Genomic DNA, 19,585 nt, shown 5'->3' with positions numbered 1-19,585 from the left:
CTTTTTTAAATTTGAATATATACATTATGATACATTTGATTTATTATCAATATTAATATTTATAAATTAATTTTAATTATGTATTTCCACTATAAGTTTACAATTTGTATCTACTTCAGTTTGCTCATATATGAAATAATGGATTCGTTTTTAACTGATACCAATTTCAAATGGGTAATTGGTCGGATATGAGTGTTAAATATGGGATCCACACGTGGGCAAATAACAACTTCAAATGGTATTGAGTTGGAAACGAGTACTGAATCTTGTGCCCATACGGGTATAATCAGATGCCGACAAAAATCAAGTTACTGCTGAAATGTTAAAGTTGAGAGTTCATATACATTATTATATCGTGGTCAATTCTTGAATCCATCATAAATTTTGGTACAATTCTTCATAATTATTGTGTGAAAAAATCGAATACAAGTACTTAAGAGAGTACAAGATTTAGTATTCATGTGCAACCAAATGCTCATTTTAGCATATACATACCTAACCCAACAGGTTGCGTATAATGCAGAAACTTGTTATACTTGGCTTCGTTGTCATTACCAATGACAACCTCACATCATCATCATCACCCTAAAAATATAAAATTATATAAAAAAGCATATTAAAACTAAAATTTGACGAGCACATATTATTAAAATCAAGATGAACTAACAATGTAGAGTAGACTCAACCCTAGTGTGAAACACCGAATTGCCCATACCACCTATTAAAAATTTGCAGACTTTCCTATCTCTAAGTTTTAAAATCTCGAGTTTAAACAATGTTACATCCATAATTTAATATGTATACAATTTCTTTTTATTTGGTATTTGTATGTCACATTTATGCTTTGGATATACAATATTATCCAGAGGCTGATAATATAAAAAAAGATTTGTAAGAATTCATCAACGAGATATTAAACACTATACAACTCATTAGCAAAAAACAGGAAAAAAACAATATTCACCGTGGTTTATATTAAATAATGTATTAGTTGGAAACAATATGATTAAATATGGTTGATAATTTTTTTTTAAACATTGCAACATAAGAAGGGTAAATCTCAAGCTCAGAAATTTTTCCCGATTATTATATAATAATATTTTAAATAGTTTGCTTTTATTATTATTTTTAAATAAATATTATCATGGATTTTGGTAACTAAATGGAGACAAACACCAGCCCCCGTGTGTCGTCCGAGACTAAGGAGACCTCCTCCCCTCTCCTCCGCACCTCTGTCTGCCTGTATGTCAACCAGGACAGTTTCCGAAACCCAAAACCCTATTTTTATAATACTTTATTCGTCTCTCAATTTTGCTCTCCTACCCACCTGGTACGTTGATAATTTGGGTGTATTTCTTACGTCTGTAGTCATCATAGCCTTTATTTCTTGCTTTTTAAAATCACCACAGCCTCCATTACTTTGTTTCTCGCCGTTGCATGTTCATTGGGATTTTCTTGATCTGAAGTATATCGCTCGCTGTTCAATCAGAATCGAACAGGCTGTTAAGGATATACAATCTCGGTCAGATAGGGTGAGAAATTACGGAGCGAGAGCGGGAGCCATTGTCGAGAAACTGGTTATATGATCGAGGGGAGGCTGACCCAGGTTTTTGGTAATCTGTTGTATCTCTTCGTATCGGTACTTTGAATTTGAGCTTTTACAGAACAATTTCGTTATTCGTACAAGTTAAGTTGAGAGGGAGATGGAGAATGGGGATGGTGATTTGGAAAGTAGATTTTCTGGGTTGGGGATGAACGATCACAGAAATATCAATGGCAACTATGGATTGTTTCAGGTGATGAAAGCTGTTGAAGCTGCTGAGGCCACCATTAAACAGCAGGTCTTTTCCTATTAGACATTTCTCATCCCAAGCAGTTAAAAATAACCATTTTCATATGTAGCTTATTATTTTCAGGCATAGGTTTTACAGTTTAATCAGATATATATGGAAAATTTACTTGACCGTGGAATAAAGTATTTGTTTGGTATCTCCAACTTGACTCTACTCTACTGAGAATGGTTGGTTCCAATGTTGTATCTGCTATTCATTCAACCTCAAATGATTGGTCCACTCTTCCCTGAGTGTATAAGTTACGAATACGAGCTAAACCCAGTAGCTGTTTATGGTAGTTTTATACAAGAGAGTTAGCTTAGAAAATATGGCTGATATGAAATTATTATGTCATGGAAAATTGGGGTACGTGCTCTCGGCATTCTTTGCTGAGTTATAATGTTGTGCTTAGATGCGGATATGCTGTCTTAATTTCGATTGTATGTTTCTTCTAAACCTGGAATTGCTAAATATAATGCCGGAACCTTTTAAGCGCAACAATTTTGAAAGTAAACACAATTAGATTGTGAGGAATAACATATGTACCGTCGTTTCTATTACAAATCAAACTGTGAAGGAGCGATGTTTTCTGTAGGTGCCGTCATTTCTGTTGAACTCTACCACAAAAATTGGTACTTATTTATTTTAAATTGCATTAAGATGGTATAAATCATGTGATCTGAAGGAAATCATGCTTAAACATCTCTTTTTCTTGGCTTGTGACGCTACCATCTCAACCACACGGACAAATTTAGTTGTTCTAAAATGGTATATCTTGTATATTTTTTATAACTTGTAATTAGTAATTACCACTTCAGATTCTATTTCATTCATGCCGATTCTTTATCATGCTAATCCCTTTTCCTTTTGAGGATTCTTTTTATGACTTAATGGAAGCATCTAGAGAACGTGTTATCTTTGTTTAATTGTCTTAGTTGGTTTTGTTTTGGAATTTCCTGAAAAGAAACTCAAAAAAGTGGTAACCAATGAAAACTCTCTGTAAATGGATACATTTTTCCCGTGCTTACATAAATGTTTAATATATTTTATAATAGAATAGCAATACATTAAAGGCGCTTAGTATCAGTGGATTGCAAGATGGATACTCTGCTATTATTTTGTTGCGGTAAGGAAAGTGAACTCATGGGGAATGTCATGTGGAGTTCATTGTAATGACCATTACTTACCATGAGATCGAGCGAGATACTCCACTTGTGAATAGCTTTCAATGATAGTTTGTCAAAAAGCTTCATGTGATTGATATCGTCATCAGTCCTCAGGGTTAACATAGGTTCACTGTAACCTTTTTCTGGGTCATGAAATCATTTCAAGATTACCCTAATCAATTCCTGGATCTGGGTAAAAGAATAGAGCCTCTTATTGCCCAGATTAGGCTTCTCCACCGTCTTCCCTGTCATCGTTCTAAGGACTTTGAGCGCTATGCCTGCTCACATCTGTAAAAGCCTTAAACTGCTGTCCTTTTTTTTTGCCCGGTTAAAAGGTAAGTTTTACCGTGGCAGCATTAACCAGCTTAGTTCTTAGGATTACGTACGCCCTGCCTCATTACAAATTTAAAAGCCTTTAATTGCTGTCCTTTTTATTTTGTGTGGTTAAATGGCAAGTTTTTCTGTGGCACCACTGGATTAATGGTTCTAACATTCTGAGCTTATCCCAGGTACAACCTTTGTTGGTCAGTTCAGTTTGGTCATTTATGACAACATGATACCCCAAAATATTCAATGTTAATTAAAATCTGAAGCGATTAAACCGTTCTAATCTGTATTTGTTACTCGTTTGTTATCCCGATAACATAGAGTCACACTGTTTCAAAATTTTTTTTTGTGATAGGAAACACATTTTATTAATTGATAATTAGTAAATCGACCATATAAATGAATATCTTGAACTGGCCAAAAATAAGTTTTTTTGGGATTTTGGCGGAGGTATTTATACTCCTCCATACTCGAACTCGAAGATAAGATTAGTGGTGTCGTGACTCTAATGAAATTACATGCTATGACATTCCTTATCATGGGTTGAATCGCGAATTCTGCTCTGTAAAGACTTTTTTTATTTGCTCCAATGAGCCCATTACAATTACCTGAGGCAGACAATCGATGGTTTCCCTTGTTGTTTGTAGGTGGAAGAGAACAATCGCTTGAGATCTGAACTCCAGAAAAAAAACGAGGAACTTGAGAAAGCTGTAAGAGTTTTTGCACCATATGCTTCTTGCTCAAGTTCTTGTTTTCCATTTTGTTGTTTCATTCATTTTTGTCTCTTTCGTAATTCAAATTCATACCACTGTTAGAAAATAATACGTCTGATTGTTTCATTGTACACCCTTTGTAACTTTCAAATACATTTTCTATTTCTTAACTTCACAATCATTTATTTATATATGGAAGCATAGACGATTTGATTAGGCCGATCAACTAAAGATTAAAAGTCATTTCCTCCAACCTCTCTTTGTTATTTTATCCGCATGCACTTTCTGGGAAGATGTTCGTGCAATACCATTTCACGTGAAAAGGAAAAAAGAAGTGGAAAGTGCTTGCATGAATCCTGCATATTATATGTCTATTATGATGCCTGTTATGCTTCATTTTATCACTATCAAATGTTCCAGTGATTTAATTTCAAAATAACAGTCAGATTAATATACTTGTATAGTATACCATGCAGTATTTGTGTGTGAGACTGGCTGCTCGTGAAATGGGAGAGTACTGTCTCCATCTCAGTGATTAGAGATTATTTGTTCTTGATGACTAATCTATTGCTTTGGGCACCGCCATAAAGCATAGTGGTTTCCATTATTCTATCTGTAAAACTGTTGATTATTTTATGTCTTGGATAATGTGTGTCAATTATCAGAGTGCCATTAGAGTATTTATAAGATCCTGGAATACCATTTTCACAAAGTCAAAGGACATAGCCACATACTGAGACTGTTTCAATTCCGCCATTTTTTGAGTGAGTTAATGTCTAGAGGAAGAGTTCACGCACACTTTTTTATTTGTCTGTCTTTCTTTCTTTCTTTGACATCCAAAATGATCAGGAAAGCCCTATGCAATCAAATTGAGGTAAATGGTAGAAGTTATCCTGGATTGAAGATCACAGATTAAATTTCTTCCTTCAGTGTGGAGAATCATATTTAAAATTTGTATGGTCGATGAATTTATGGTAAATAGATCTTTGTCTTGTGCTGTATTGATGATTGATGTGAATCTTATCTAAGAGCACCTGCTTCTATGATTGAGGCACTTACATATTCTCAGATAACATCTTGTGGCCTTCTTACATGAAGGAGACGTCCACAGGGTTTTTTGGGTCCAGCAGGCCTAAGATAATCTGATAAACTCTTATCAGGAATCCCACCGTTCTTTTTCTGAGAAGGGCACTTTTAAACTTTCCAAAATTTTCAGTCTTTTTTTTTTTGATAGGAAACTTGAATATTAATTAATAAAAATAGATTGTTTACAAAATTTTCAGTCTTTTTAGGACACCACTTATTCTAAAGAAAGGATTACATTGAAGTAAGCTATGCCCCAAGTTCCCTTAAGCTCGGCTCTAGAGAAAATTTGACAAAGAGAACTAACTGCATGGAAACTTTAACATCGATTCTTCTCTCATGGTTTGATGTGCTGACATATTAATTTTTTAAGCCTGTTTCAAATTTTTACTACAGTTTGATGTCAAAATTCTTCTGCTTCAGATCCACTGTAATATGCATGTGTGGAAATGTGCTTGACTGGTTACTTGTGTCACAAAGAGACCATCTCAAACATGTACATGCTTACAGATTTCATAATCTTGTCTTATCTATTGTGCTTCATGCAGAAATTAGGTGATCCAAGATATCAAAATTGCCAATCAGGTGATCAATGTGTTGAACATGTTGATGAATCTCACAGAACCGATCACATTATTTCGGGGTCCCATAATCACATTATTTCGGGGTCCCCTATTAGGTATGTCATATGCAAATAACCTATGAAAATATAATGAACTGAATGTGAATTTGTTGTCTTGATATGTGATCTCTATTACCTGCTTTTATAGGTACCAGCTAGAAGGCAGTTCAGATTCACAGCTAAAAATATCTGGCCATGGTTTGATTTCAATGGGTGAAAATGTTAATAGTCAAAAGCAGGTAACTCTCATAACTAAAAATCGGATTTTGAAATTTGCTTTTTGTGAGTATTGTTCCTAAAATTTGGTAAATGGGGTCTTTGAAATCAAATTAGAGTTCATAGTTATAAGTTGCTTGTATTCATCTATCATTTCTAGCATATTATGTTTATATGTGTGTAGGATCTTGTTCCACAGGTCCAGGAACATGAAGAGGAGATTTTGCAATTAAAAAAACATCTTGCAGAGTACTCCATAAAGGTGTGGAAGAAAGCTGTATATTGAGATCTTAATGGCTGTGTGAAAGCATTTATATGTTCTTATTGGTGCTGTGGCTTCTTTTGTTTTTTAGGAAACACAAATCCGGAATGAGACATATGTTCTGGAGAAGCGCATATCATATATGCGTATGGTAGGGCAGATTTGCTTTGCTACTTATTAAGATAGTCATTTTTTTCTGAATCTTGATGGTGGTTCTATGCTTCTATTCTTTCCAAAGGCCTTCGATCAGCAACAACAAGAACTTGTTGATGCTGCATCTAAAGCAATTTCTTACAGACAAGACATTATGGAGGAGAATGTACGGCTTACATATGCATTGCAGGTTCTTCTACAAAACAATTTACCTTCAGTGCCTTATGTATTCAACCAGTTTTGATCCTTTTGGCTTGATTATGGCTACTTTTGAATGTGTGCAACTTCAGTTTACCTATCCTGAACCCTACGTACCAAATTAAACATGTTGAGACAAAAATTAAATTTTAGTGTAATGAAATGGCATCACTGAACATGGATAAGTTGGTCTGACTGATGTTTGAGGAAACTGGTTTTGGTTTCTTCTTGCCCGTGGATGTTCATGTGATCTGGATTCAATTTGTTTGTCATTTGCAAATGATATAGTAGACATTATTTATCTAATCAATCACTTGGTATGGTTTATGCTAAAGCTATGGAGTTGCTTTTCAGGCTGCACAACAAGAAAGATCGATGTTTGTATCTTCTTTAATGCCTCTTCTTGCTGAATATTCTCTTCAGCCACCTGTTGCTGATGCCCAATCCATTGTCAGTAACATCAAGGTTACTAAGCACTATCCTACCCTCTTTAGTTCTTGCAATATAAGATATTATTTAGACATAATATTTATGTCGCTTGCTGCAGTTTACATTATGTAGTTGTGGGTTGTTTTATTCAGATTAGAGTAGAATCATGTTCGAGGTCATGTTAGTAACTGGAGTTAAAACTAGTAAGATACACTATTTTTCTGTTTTCTTTGAATTCCTGAAGTTTGTCTGTTCGATCGGGCTTTTCTATATGTATACATATACATATTATTATTATTATTAATAATATTGTTATTGATATTAAGGTTGAGGAGTGTATACCGATTACCGACTAACTTTATGTTATCGTCCATTAATTTTATGAATATTCATAATGCTCATACTTCAATAATTATATTATCTAATAGTTAATCCATAGAATAATACACACTGAAATAAGCAAATCATCACATTTTCAAAATACCGATTATACATGTGCTATGTTAATTATTTTAACTTATGATAATTTATAAATGAATACCGGCTAACATGATGAAAATAAAATTCTAATAAAAAGGTCGTTCTCAGTAATTTATATATTAATTGATATAGTTCCAACAAATATTTAAAAAAACCTTTGTGACAAAAAAACGACTGCACACAATGTGTGCACAAGACCACTAGTACAAATTAATGTTGGGATGGAAACAAGATGAAAATTGAGATGAGATGTGCAGTTGTTAGATCGCTTCCCGATTTAAGGTTTTGTGGGCAGGTGGATCATATTTTCAGCAATTTAATTAATTTTATAGACAAAGCTCATAAATTTATTGGTTTTGTTATGTAGTACTAGAGAAGGAGAAAGTGATCTTCCGCGGAATTATATATCATTGTGCAGTAAAAAATCTTGTATTACCGAGTCAATTCAATATTTACTAGATATTAGTTCAAGTTTATTCATCATTTCTGTTAACTGAATTCGAGCTTAGCTGTTTCAAATGAATTTTCCCATATGGTTTTTTTGCAGATGTTTTACTATTTCTAATTTCCATAATACACATTAATACAGTTGTCCTGTGTTCTGAAATTCCTTTGGTTTATGAAAATGAAACAATACCTTAGTTTAAAATGCTTACTGATATGAGATTAGGGAGTGTGAAAATTCGACTTTACCATTAACTAACATATTGTACTATTACCTTGTTGAAAGATCAGTACCATTACCTACCAAAAAGATGATGAGCTACTATCATCTCTAGATCTGGGTGGATGAATATAATCATGCCTTATGGTGGGGGATTGTGTCTATATTGGTCCCATTAAATTAATGTTTTTTGTGATTTCAGGTTTTATTTAGACATTTGCGAGAGCAGCTTCTTGTGACTGAGGTATTTTATAGAAACATAAAATAATTGTACAAAATATAAGTAGAGAGGGATTTATATCCAAGTGACATCAATTGATGCTGCACTGGCTTTATTTTTCAAATTCTTGCATCACATGTTAGTCAATTGTTTTCCAGGGAAAGCTCAAGGAGTCACAGCACCAACTAGCTCCCTGGCGCTCTGTTGTGAATCCCTCAAATTTGAGTCAATCACCATTTCATCCTATCGAGGTAGCAATTTAAAGTTACTGCTTCCAGCTTTTGTTTGTCTCTCTTTATCATGCCAATTAAATAGTAAAAAAATTAAATTGGTTTGGTGATAAAGGATTATTTTTAAAATATATAATATAATGGTGGCAAAAGTGCAGTTTTCACTTTGACGAATGAGGGTAGTTATCTTTCTTTGAGAGTTAGATGGAATTCATTGACATTGTTATAAATTTACAATGATCTGAGATTCTGAAGCATGGCAATCAACTTAAACTTTTGCGAAAAAATTACTGTACCAATTATTTCCTTTTGGATATTGGCTTCTAGGCGTCTTTTACTGTTTACATTTGAATATTACTGGCCTTACGTGAAATATATTGATTATGTCAGATGAGAAATGGGTTGGAACTGGTGCAGCAACCAACATTTTCTAATGGAAATATGCCATCTTCAGATGCTCAAACAACACTTGACGAAGATTTACTGGGTCGACCTCAAAGTGGTCTGAATGATGCTGTGAAGAACTCGGAGCACGATGAATTAGGGAGATATCCACATTTTGTGAACAGGTGAGTCTGGTCTAATGGAGACTCTGACGTTGATGATGACATGAAATGCATTCTCTACTCGTACCCTTCTGTTGCAGATGTTGGTTTCTTAATCTCTCCACACAAATCATTTACTGATGGTATTTCCTGCTTGTTATTCCCTCAAACAATATAAAAGAAAACTGATTCTTGCACTCTTGAATAGTTTGATCGTTTTCTTTTTGGTTTTCACTTATTATATCAGCTTATTTGCTTCAGATTGAGGCTGTTAACCTTGTTATTTCTATTTGTTTATTTATTGAACTTCTTGGCAGTGATGTTGCATTTCTTGTATGGTTGTGATTCAAATGACAGATTTGTAGAATTACAAAATACTAGGATAAGTTTGTATTAGGACTGGGTTAATAGGGCTTGTACAGTTTTATCAGTCTCCAACTCAGTACAAATATTATGATGTTAGTATACGTAAAGTCCACTTTTCACTGACTAATACTGGTTTATCTGGTATGTGGAAGATCTTCTCATCTCACACTGTCAATGTTCATCTGTTGTGGTTAGTGGTCATGTGAAGCACTGGTAATGGTGAATCTTTATCATTCTTAATGATCATCAACACAAAAAAATGGTATTAGCATGTGTGTTTTACCCGCTGGAAGTGCACTACCTTGATTTAGATATAGTATTTGATTTGCAATGAGTTTCAGTCGGTATAACTCATGGTTAGCTACTCATTGCATATCCTTCTTGGTCTTTAGGAGTGCTGCATCCCAGGAAGTACCTGCACAGTTCGCAATTAACCGGGCTGATTCAAATCTTGTTCGAAATAACGAAGAAACTGTGAGTAAAAAGGTCACATTTGGTGATCTGGTTCGAAGTAGGGATGTTGATGAACCTGACATTCAAGGGAATCAAAGTGATAGAGAGCCTTCAGTTAATTGGACTTCTAAAGCTTCTGCATACACCACAACTCTCGATGATCCTAACTCCTCATATTCTCCTTATCTAGCACCAGTTCTTGAGGAACCATCATCCTCTTTCTCTGATGGTCAAAATTCTCATTTAACATTTTTTGCTGCTTTAAGCATAATTATGGCGTACAAAATTCTAAAATTGGTAAACTTTGACCAGCTGCAGATGATGACCCACTACCAGCAATAGAGGGTCTCCAAATATCAGGCGACGCTTATCCCGGACAGCAACTCCGAGCTAGTGGATATTCTATTAATGGAACAACCAGTTGTAATTTTGGGGTAATTATTAACTGCGGTTTCTCCTATTTTGTTACAGTCTATTGTGAATACTTAATATCTGTTCCTTTTCTTGCTGTTAACTAGTTTTTTCCTTAATTCACAGTGGTTACGACACATGGAAGATGGATCTTTTAATTATATTGATGGTATTATTTTTATTAGTAGTTTCGGTATTAAGTTTTTGGGTTTTTATTTCTTATTTCCGATCATTTTCATATTGCTGATCCAGGTGCAAAGCAACCAGATTATCTTGTTTCCGCTGACGATGTTGATACGTATCTTGCCATTGAAGTACAGCCGCTTGATGACCGGAAACGGAAGGTACTGTCAGATGTATGTGTGCTTACTTGTATACGTGACCTCGTATTGTTGTGTTTGTTATTGTGCTTTCATGTTGTTTGCTATGTAATCTTCAGCCAACAAGGAATGCACTAAAAAAGATGGTAATGCAGGAACAATGGTGATGGCACTCTTTAATTATCTGATGTGAATGCCTGTTTTGACTCAGAAAAGTAACTTATTTGGCATATTTTAGAGTTGGAATGATATTAATTTTGAAGTCATTAAATTTAGCTTATATCAGATTGTCTGTTGAATTGATGAGAAATGAGGTATTCTGTGCTACATACAATAGTTCTAAAGTGTCGTGAAATCATTTTTACTTATGTGTATGTACTCCCGGATCTTCAGCAGACAGAAAGCAATTGAAGGATATTAATAAAATGGAGTTTATCGAAGACTTAATTTTTGTGCTAAGCTCACTTGAGAATTACTAATTTGAGCTGTCCTCATACTATCCTGAGCGTTCCTTTATGATGTCGAAAAATTATTTTTCATTTCCTGCGATGAGAAATTGTATTTCAAAATTACCCTGAAACTTAATGAACACTCTCTAACTAAACAGCTCCTTTTCAGCGTAAATGAAAAGCATGTTAAAATCACATTTATAGCTTTCATTCTGAACTCCCAAGTTTTAAACCTAACTAGGGAGAGGAAGTATTAGATTATGAACAGTTAGGTCATTTGCCAGCAACTTTTTACAATCAAGGATATCATGCTGCCAGTGCATGCGCATTTCGTCAAGATAAACTAACGAGCTTGTCATCTTTTGAGTTCTTAATATGATGCTATTTTGATGTTAATACACTAAAAGAAAATTTAGCAGGTGGGTAAGCAAAATAATGACACCAACATGATTGTAATGTGCATAGAAGTATGTATGACTTGGATATCTCCGAAAAGCACATGCGTGCTTTGAATGATCACCACGATTTTAGCAAGCATTGTTCTCTTGCAGTTTCTGAAGATTTTGTTTCTTTCCGTTTCAGGGTGAACTTGTGAAGGTCTTCGCCAATGAGCATAGGAAAATCACATTAGGTAATGGATTCTTGGCAGGAAATTTTATTTTGCCTGAACTTCATGATTATGATATACGGTGTATCTTGGTTCACTTTGTTGAAGTTGTTTGAACCTAAACAACACCTTCGTCAATCTACGTATTAGTAGTACTTGTTATACATTTGTAGAGACAATCCTTGGGGTAATTTTGAATTTCACATAAATTTCTCCTTCAAGAGCACCTGGTAAGAATGTATTATTGCCATTAAATTGTTGCAGTTTCCAAGTTCAAATTTGGTTTCCAAGCACAATAACATTTTCAACTTGCCATAAATGTTATTGGACCGGCCTTGTGATAGTTTGAGCCATAGGTCTGAGTATGACCTTTGGCAGCCAATATTTCCTGGACTGTACTTAAGCAACATGAGCTTCACCCTATCTGCTTGTCTCATTCTTCGGTGTCCATTCTTATATGTAATTGTGGCAACATGCAGCTTCAACACTTATCACTCTTTGGTGTGACAATATTTTTTACACTAGATGCAGTTAGAAGGTTTTGACCGGCCTGTCTATTTGCTTCTTTGGTGAATGACCGCTGTAACACAGTTCTTTTCTTAGTTGTCTTTTATGCCAATGACAGTCTCAACAAAATTATTCTCAACCTTAAATTCCTTCTTCAGCATGGTTTGTTGAATTATTCATTAATAGACGACAGATTCTCGATGCCAAGAACTTGATACTCCATCAAACTTTTTTTTTAAAAAAAAGAAACGATATTTTATTAATGATAATTTAAGAACAAATTACATCGGTGGACTAGTGGTCCACTATATAATGAAGTACATATCACGAAATTGTTTTAATGATACACAAAAGCCCGATCTCGCAATATATCCAGTATCGAGACATTCTTGAAGTCTTCATGAGTGCCGATCCACATAGCTACTGTGATCTTGATTTTTTCCCAACAATGTTCTCTAGTTTTTTCCTTGTCATCAAAAAGTCTTCTATTTCTTTCCAGTCATACTATCCAGCATATGCATTGAACCACTACTTGCCAAAAAGTTCTTCCCCTCTTACCAGTTAGCTGTCCTAAGTCCATGGCAAATAAATCCCTTGTTGACTTTGGCATTGCCCAAACCAATTCAAGTTCTTGCAAAGCTTTAGCCCACAATCCGGTCGTGAATGGACAATGAATGAGCATATGATCCTGAGTTTCTGTATCATTTCTACACAACACACACCAGTTTGGGCAAATAGCAATTGATGTCCACCTTATTTGCATCATCTCCGAGGTCGGTAGCTTACCCTGAGTTGCTGTCCATGAGAATACCTGAATTTTTTTTTGAACCGGAACCTTCCAAATTTGATTGAAAAAAGGAAAAATCGGAAAACGACTAGGAGGAAAAAAAGACCCGAAGAATGATTTGACCGAAAAAAGCCCGGAAGAATCCCCTCTTCACACTCAGAAATCATCTACCCCTTGAATCAACCTAATTCTCTCTAACAAACCTAATAGCTCGGACAACTGAAAAAGTTCATCATCTCTGACTGCCCTCCTAAAATGAAAATCCCAAGATTGAGTAGACGAGGCATTATCGAAAAAGACAAAGTGAAAAATCGGCAAATTATGAACAGTTGATAACTGAAATAAAGGAGGAAAAAGTTCATTGAAAGAAGAATCCCCCAACCACCTATAATGGTCCATCTCTTGCCAAAGATTTTTCAAGATATCTGCATGTTTAGTGACTCTCCGAATTCCCTTTTTCCCTGTTTGGCGCCAACAATTTTAGTCTCGATTTCATAGATTTGTGCAGCGTTGCAAACCTTCAAATATGTCTATTTGAGAGCCTCCGAAATTTCTTTGTTAATGTCGAGAACATATAGGGGTCGCTGATTTCTAGGGCATGGAATTCCAAATCTAGGACATCATCATCGAGTCTTCTTCATTCCATGAATTGAATTTACAGATGGCTTAATTTATGTTTTTCCTTCAAGTGTGTTTGCACCAGCTGAGACCTCTTCAATTAATTTCTTATACATGTTGCCTGAATATTGGGTAGTTCTCAATAGTAGAATAAATGTTAGTGGCCTGGGTCTTAATTGCTTAAGGTTCAGTTGCGGTTGAGTTCAGTGGAGTTCAATATGGCTCAAGAACAGAGGAAGAACTAAAGAAAAAAGGACCAGAAAAGAATGAGAAAATAAGTTTCTGGAATGAGAACTAGATAAAACGACGATGAAAACTTTTTAAACATGGACAAGGAAAGAAATTAGCAAAATTAAATAAGGAAGAATGCAATTTCTCAGAGAAAGAGTCTATGGCTCTAATACTACATGAAAAAAAATGTCGATTTCTCTATATTTTAAATTATCATTGCTTATATTTATATAAATTTGTATATAAATTTACAGCTGCGGTTTAACTAGGAAAGAATAAAATTTGAAAATATTATAATCCTAGGATACAGATAAAAAGACTAAACTCCCTAAAATTAGGGATTACAGTAAAAAGTAAATCTCTTGTATTCCTTTCAAAAAAATCTCTTGTATCATCACACAGTTTCCTAAAATAGAAAAATGTGCTTCTAGCACAGGTAGAATCATTAATACATAATTTCTTTTCTGTTTCTGTCTTTTCTTCCACAATATTAATTTGCTCATGGCGAGGACCAGAAATTATCCAGTGGGGCTGTATTTTTTGTGAATTTATGACATTGATACTAAAGAACTGAGAGAAATGTAGATAAGAAGTATTCAAATTGGGACACGATTAGGAACGCTACTTACCTGGCAAATCAATAGGTCACTTGTGTTAGCTTGTTTTTGCTTCTATAAGCTTTATTGTAGTTCTTTGGTGTGAGAATAAGAAAGAAAATGAGAAAAGGAAAAAAAAGATTGATAACCTTTTTCTCCAAACCCAGGCTGTTATTTTTGGCTCGATAAATATTTTTCTCTTTAATGAGTTCCTCATTAAAAGTAATTTTTTTCCTGTGGGCATCTCTAGTAGTTAACTTGTTCTTACCATTCTTAAGCAACTGAAAATTTTCAAATTTTGTGATTCCTACAATAGCTGTTAAATTTTTGTTTCATTGTTGGACACTTGCTGCTCTTGGTTTTCAGCATTTTTTTCCTTTTCTCTTGCAGATCAAGAAATGCACACTTGCATAGAGAAGACTCTTTATGGCGGTTATGCTTCATATAAATTATCACTGTCGGTAAGATGGCTGCTTAGAAATTATATTTTCAACCTCCTAGTTATTTATTGCAGAACTACACTTTTTTAACTCATATCCTGAAACTGTGGCAGTAATTTACCTTGTGCTTACTTTTTCTCTTTGACGTTGAAGACTGGATATCTTGATATATGGGAGCCAGCTACATTGACCATAAAAAGGGATGGTTACAGCATAAAGTGCAGTGGTGGTGATGTAATCACTGATAAGTTTTCCTCCTCCACAATTGTAAGTTCTATGTCTATTTGCACTTCTGTCTTAAATGATCAAACTCTACCCTGCCCTACTCAAAAGCTCCAAAAAAGTAGCAATATCCAGAAAAATTATGTTCAACTGTATGTCACTCCGGGGGAGTCCAAATTCTGTTTCTACTGGATCAAATCTCATGTTTCTGGAAGCAATGCCGGATTCTTCCTTGTTCATTACATAATGGAACAAAGATTTGAACGATTTCCATGTAATCATATGCAAGCAACTCTCATCTTAAAGAAGTGTAATGTGCTTCGATTTTAATTTTGCAAATGTTGAAATCATTTTGAAATCAACCAAGCATATATATCCTGACCGGCGTCACTTTGTTTTATGTGAATTGATCTATACTTGGAGAGTGGTTTTGATGTTCGGTTTGTCTGTTAGAGTCGTTTAACTTGGATTGAGTCATTTATTTTATCTATTATATAGTGCAACATTTCATGATAATCAGTTGCGCTCTTGGAAAATATACATGTAGTCTTTTACTTGAATGTTTAAGGATCAATAAAGATAGCTCTCTATCATCTGCAGATGAATGAGTAATGTTATTATTTGGATTTTTTGGTCTTGGTTTACCTTATTTTTTGCTCATTAAACAGACAGTTTAGAAGATGATTGGTTCTTGGGGTAATATTCATCCATGTGTAGTTTTATCAATGTAATTATAATGATTTTAGGATGTTAAAATAACAATTGGTTTTTATGTTGCGTTTCTTTTTGTTTAGGCTGTTCCAGATGCGGTTTTTAACTTGAAGTGGAGTAATTTAACCTTTTGTCAGGATGATATAGTATTACAGATGACATCTATTGAGTAGATTTGAAATAAAACTGAATGCTATACATCGAGTTAAATAAGTAACAGAAACCTCTCAAAAGTGATTGCCATTCCCATTTCTTGAGGTCATATGAGCTTTAGACTTGCCAACTAGAGCAGGAGAAGTGGGAGGAAAATTATGCTGCAACATAGCTCTTGGTATTTGTAAAAGCATTAATGCCTTGGTCTGATTATTGATAACTTACATGTAGCTTTGGTCAAACATTCATATATAGCGACGATGTCGACCTTTCCATAGAGCATTTTACTATATCATTTATTGTCTTTCCAACTCAGTGTAAAACTGTTAACGGTTGACAATGTTCGAGAAACTGCTCAATTCTTTTCTGAATTATCAAGTATTTGTCCTCTCCAGAATTTATCTAACAAGTCATAAATTCCTTTTATACACCTGTTTGTTTGATATTAATATTCCTTTCTAAATATTCAGGTCTCAATTCTTTCTGGAAGTGTGACAGAATTTTCCATTATTGATTCAAGTGGGACTGAACGCCTTTTGAGGGCAGAGAATAGCTCGACGGATGTAAGTAGGTAAGTTGAAATTACTTTTTTTGCTGTGTCTGTTGCCTGGTGTAATTGCTGCTGTCAAACGTGAGATAATCTGAATGCTATCTCCTTCATTATCTTACTATATGAAGAAGCCAGAGAATCCAGCTGGCAAAACTTGTTCAAAATGAATAATGAAACTGCATCACATGGATATGATCTCGGATTCGCAAGAGTTTGGGTTGAATGGGCTATTCCTCTCTGTAAGAAAACATTTGGGTCTCATTAACCGAATGGGGCCTGAAATGCTGCTACAAGCCATATTAGTGTAATAAATTGGATTCCAACCTACATCTCAGGCTGTTAGCCTGTTACTTTCTAGAGATCTGCTTTGTTAGGCCCCATTTGGTTTGTTGACGTTCTGGAAGGGAATGTCATTCCATTCGGAATCAAGCTAGGAGTAGAATCCTGTTCTCTTGTTCGTTGCCAATTATGAAAGGCATGTGTCAACCGTGAAGAACAATTTCGTTTAGATCTCTCCTAATTGCAAAACATTTTATCTGAACCCCGCATATTCACCTAACTGAATAGAAAACAAAAATTCTGATTTCTGCCTGCCTTCAAATAAAAAAAATTTGTTGACCAGGCTTAAAAATAAAAATCATCCCGAGCGTACATTCTTTTCCGAAGTACCAGTTGTGATGACGAAGGACTTCAGGGGATGGTATGCTAGAGGACTCGAACTGATCTGTGATAATGCTAGTATTTTTTGAATGAAAACTTTTGATATACGAGGCCCATAGGTTGCTGTTTTGGTAATAACAGAAGTTGCTGACAATATTGGACATTGGTGAACCGGCAAGATGATCCATGTGTATTTTGATTGCATTGAGTAATGTTTTCTTGAAACAATTGGAGCCTCAGTTGTGCAACTTTACTGTTGGTAGTAGTGAAATTAGTTGCGTGCAGGAGAGTGAAATGAGACAGTATAAAAAGAGTAGATTTTGGGAGAATGGTGATGAATATGAATGGAGTGACGATTGATGATATTAATGGTGGTGAGAGGGCAGAAGATTGTACTTGCGACAGGAGAAGTGGATGAATTGTGGAGTTATGGAGATGAGCGGTTGTTTTAGTGTGAATCTGAACGAGTGAAAGTTCTTTATCTCTGAGAGAGCCAATTCATTTTCAGAAGATGTTATGATGATCTTTGACGTATCTTCAGTTTATATATTTGGAGGAGCGGTGTTTCCAGGGTCAGATGATTTATTGCGAATTTGATATATATTTATTACTACACACAAGTAATTATTTGTGCATTCTTTCACAGATTTTGGACCAAAACACGGTTACTGTTCTCACTCTAATTACAAAGTATATTTTGTAAAGTGTCTAATTTTAGTGGAGGAACACCTCCCTAATCAGTTTCTTTCTAACTATGTGATTTGCTTTCATTTTTACAGTTGGAGGGATACAATTGTTCTTACCCTAAGGTTATTCACCGTGAAGGTAAATTTTAATACCATGCAAATGTTTTGCATAAATCAAGTGTGGCCAAGGTGCATAATCCTCGCTAAATTCTTTAATCTCGAATTGAATCACTGATTTCCTTTATGTCTAGTTTAGGAATTTTTTTAATGTAAAAATGAAGCCATTCTTCCCTGGATCTCGAACAACCAGTGCTGCGCTTATCCAGGAATCGCATCTCATCATGCAAAAATTACTAGAGGGAAATATATCAAAACATCTGTTATTTAGGATGGAAATAAGTTCCAAAACAGCCTAGAGATTTGATTGTATTGATTTGTTGATGTGCGGAGGTTTGGCTAGTTTGCATGAATAGCAAGGGCTACGTATCTAAGTAAATATGAGGCATATGTTTTTTTTTGCAGGCTAATGAAAAGAAGAAGGGGAAGAAAAAAGGTCTGTTTTTCAACAAGTAAAGAGTCCACATAAACCTCTACAATCACACACACCCTCGAATCGGAGGACATATTTTTATGTACATTTTGTTAAATTTTGCTTCAGGGGTTCTAGTCTAGGTTGTACAAAGTCAGGATTCTTTTGTTAACTTGTATAAAGTTGGAGCTATATTTTCAATATAAAGCTTCTTTTTTTTTTTTTGAAAGAAAGAAAATTTTATTCACAAACTACTCTCCTTCGAAAGCTCAGGAGTCAGATGCAGAGGTGAAAAAGAAAAAAGTAGTACACTTGTGTTGATGAATACGTAACTTGTAGTGTATTTCTTTATGGCATTTTGGTGTTCTGTTTTGCTAATTGTTTTGTGTGTGTGTGTGTGTGTGTGAAAGTGGGGTATTTATTGATATACATTTTATTTTGAATTAATTGGACCCTTTGGGTTTATGATTGGTGAACCACCTCAAGTAAACTGAATGGTAATAGGGTATACCGTATCGTACCGTACCGAAAATCTTATATCGTATATCGTACCGAAAATTACGGTGTGAGAAAATTTATACCGATATTGTATTGAAATTTTCGATACATATAATTAACATACCAATTATATCGAAATTGTACGGTATACCGAAATTTTGATACGGTATCAATATATATTGTTTTAAACAAAAAAAATCTTATATTTTAATTTTTTTATAAATTTATTGTTTTAAAATATTATATATTTTAAAAATTTTGTATATTTTTTCAGTAATCCGGTATATACCGAAATTTTCAAAATACATATCGTTACTCTACCGAAAAATTCGGTATTGTTACCGTACCATACCGAAATCTTCGGTACACCGAAAAATCGATAAATTCGATATTTTTTCGATACGGTAATCTCGGTATATTGATATTTTCGGTATTTTTTCCCACCTCTAGATGATATGAAATTGAACTGATCGGATTTATTTTTGAACTGATCGAATTTACATAAAATTTAAAATGTCCACATTTTACTTAAAAAAAAATGATGGAACAAAATATATCTCTTTCAAAATTATATTGTCGGAACCAAAGCTTCATTTATGATATTGTAATTATAGAGCCGCGACGCTTTTGGTGTACTTCTTTTGGATGATT

The 19,585-nt window shown here is 34.5% G+C and overlaps 1 protein-coding gene across 8 annotated transcripts; it reads left to right on the top strand.

Annotated features, from left to right (window-relative positions):
* The first annotated feature begins 1,173 nt into the window (after nucleotides 1-1,173).
* LOC140968921 (uncharacterized) lies at nucleotides 1,174-18,656 on the top strand. Of its 8 annotated transcripts, none has more exons than XM_073430079.1 (22): nucleotides 1,174-1,606; nucleotides 1,797-1,841; nucleotides 3,973-4,035; nucleotides 5,670-5,800; nucleotides 5,892-5,982; nucleotides 6,144-6,221; nucleotides 6,313-6,372; nucleotides 6,460-6,564; nucleotides 6,927-7,037; nucleotides 8,348-8,389; nucleotides 8,524-8,616; nucleotides 8,986-9,164; nucleotides 9,899-10,188; nucleotides 10,272-10,393; nucleotides 10,497-10,539; nucleotides 10,623-10,714; nucleotides 11,722-11,770; nucleotides 14,876-14,946; nucleotides 15,079-15,192; nucleotides 16,482-16,582; nucleotides 18,001-18,046; nucleotides 18,430-18,656. In XM_073430079.1, exons 1-22 carry the CDS (start codon nucleotides 1,583-1,585, stop codon nucleotides 18,478-18,480), a joined length of 2,001 nt encoding a protein of 666 aa, XP_073286180.1. In that variant the 5' UTR covers nucleotides 1,174-1,582; the 3' UTR covers nucleotides 18,481-18,656. The 8 variants fall into 8 exon arrangements, 7 of the variants coding, with proteins under 7 accessions (XP_073286180.1, XP_073286177.1, XP_073286176.1 ...); XM_073430076.1 differs by having other exon boundaries at nucleotides 1,693-1,841; XM_073430075.1 differs by having other exon boundaries at nucleotides 1,688-1,841.
* Nucleotides 18,657-19,585: the final 929 nt, after the last annotated feature.

The sequence above is a fragment of the Primulina huaijiensis genome, unplaced genomic scaffold (assembly GCF_012295235.1).
Source record: "Primulina huaijiensis isolate GDHJ02 unplaced genomic scaffold, ASM1229523v2 scaffold38877, whole genome shotgun sequence".
Lineage (NCBI taxonomy): Eukaryota > Viridiplantae > Streptophyta > Magnoliopsida > Lamiales > Gesneriaceae > Primulina > Primulina huaijiensis.
The sequence above is the reverse complement of the archived record's forward strand: the minus strand, read 5'-3'. Positions and strand labels throughout refer to the sequence as shown.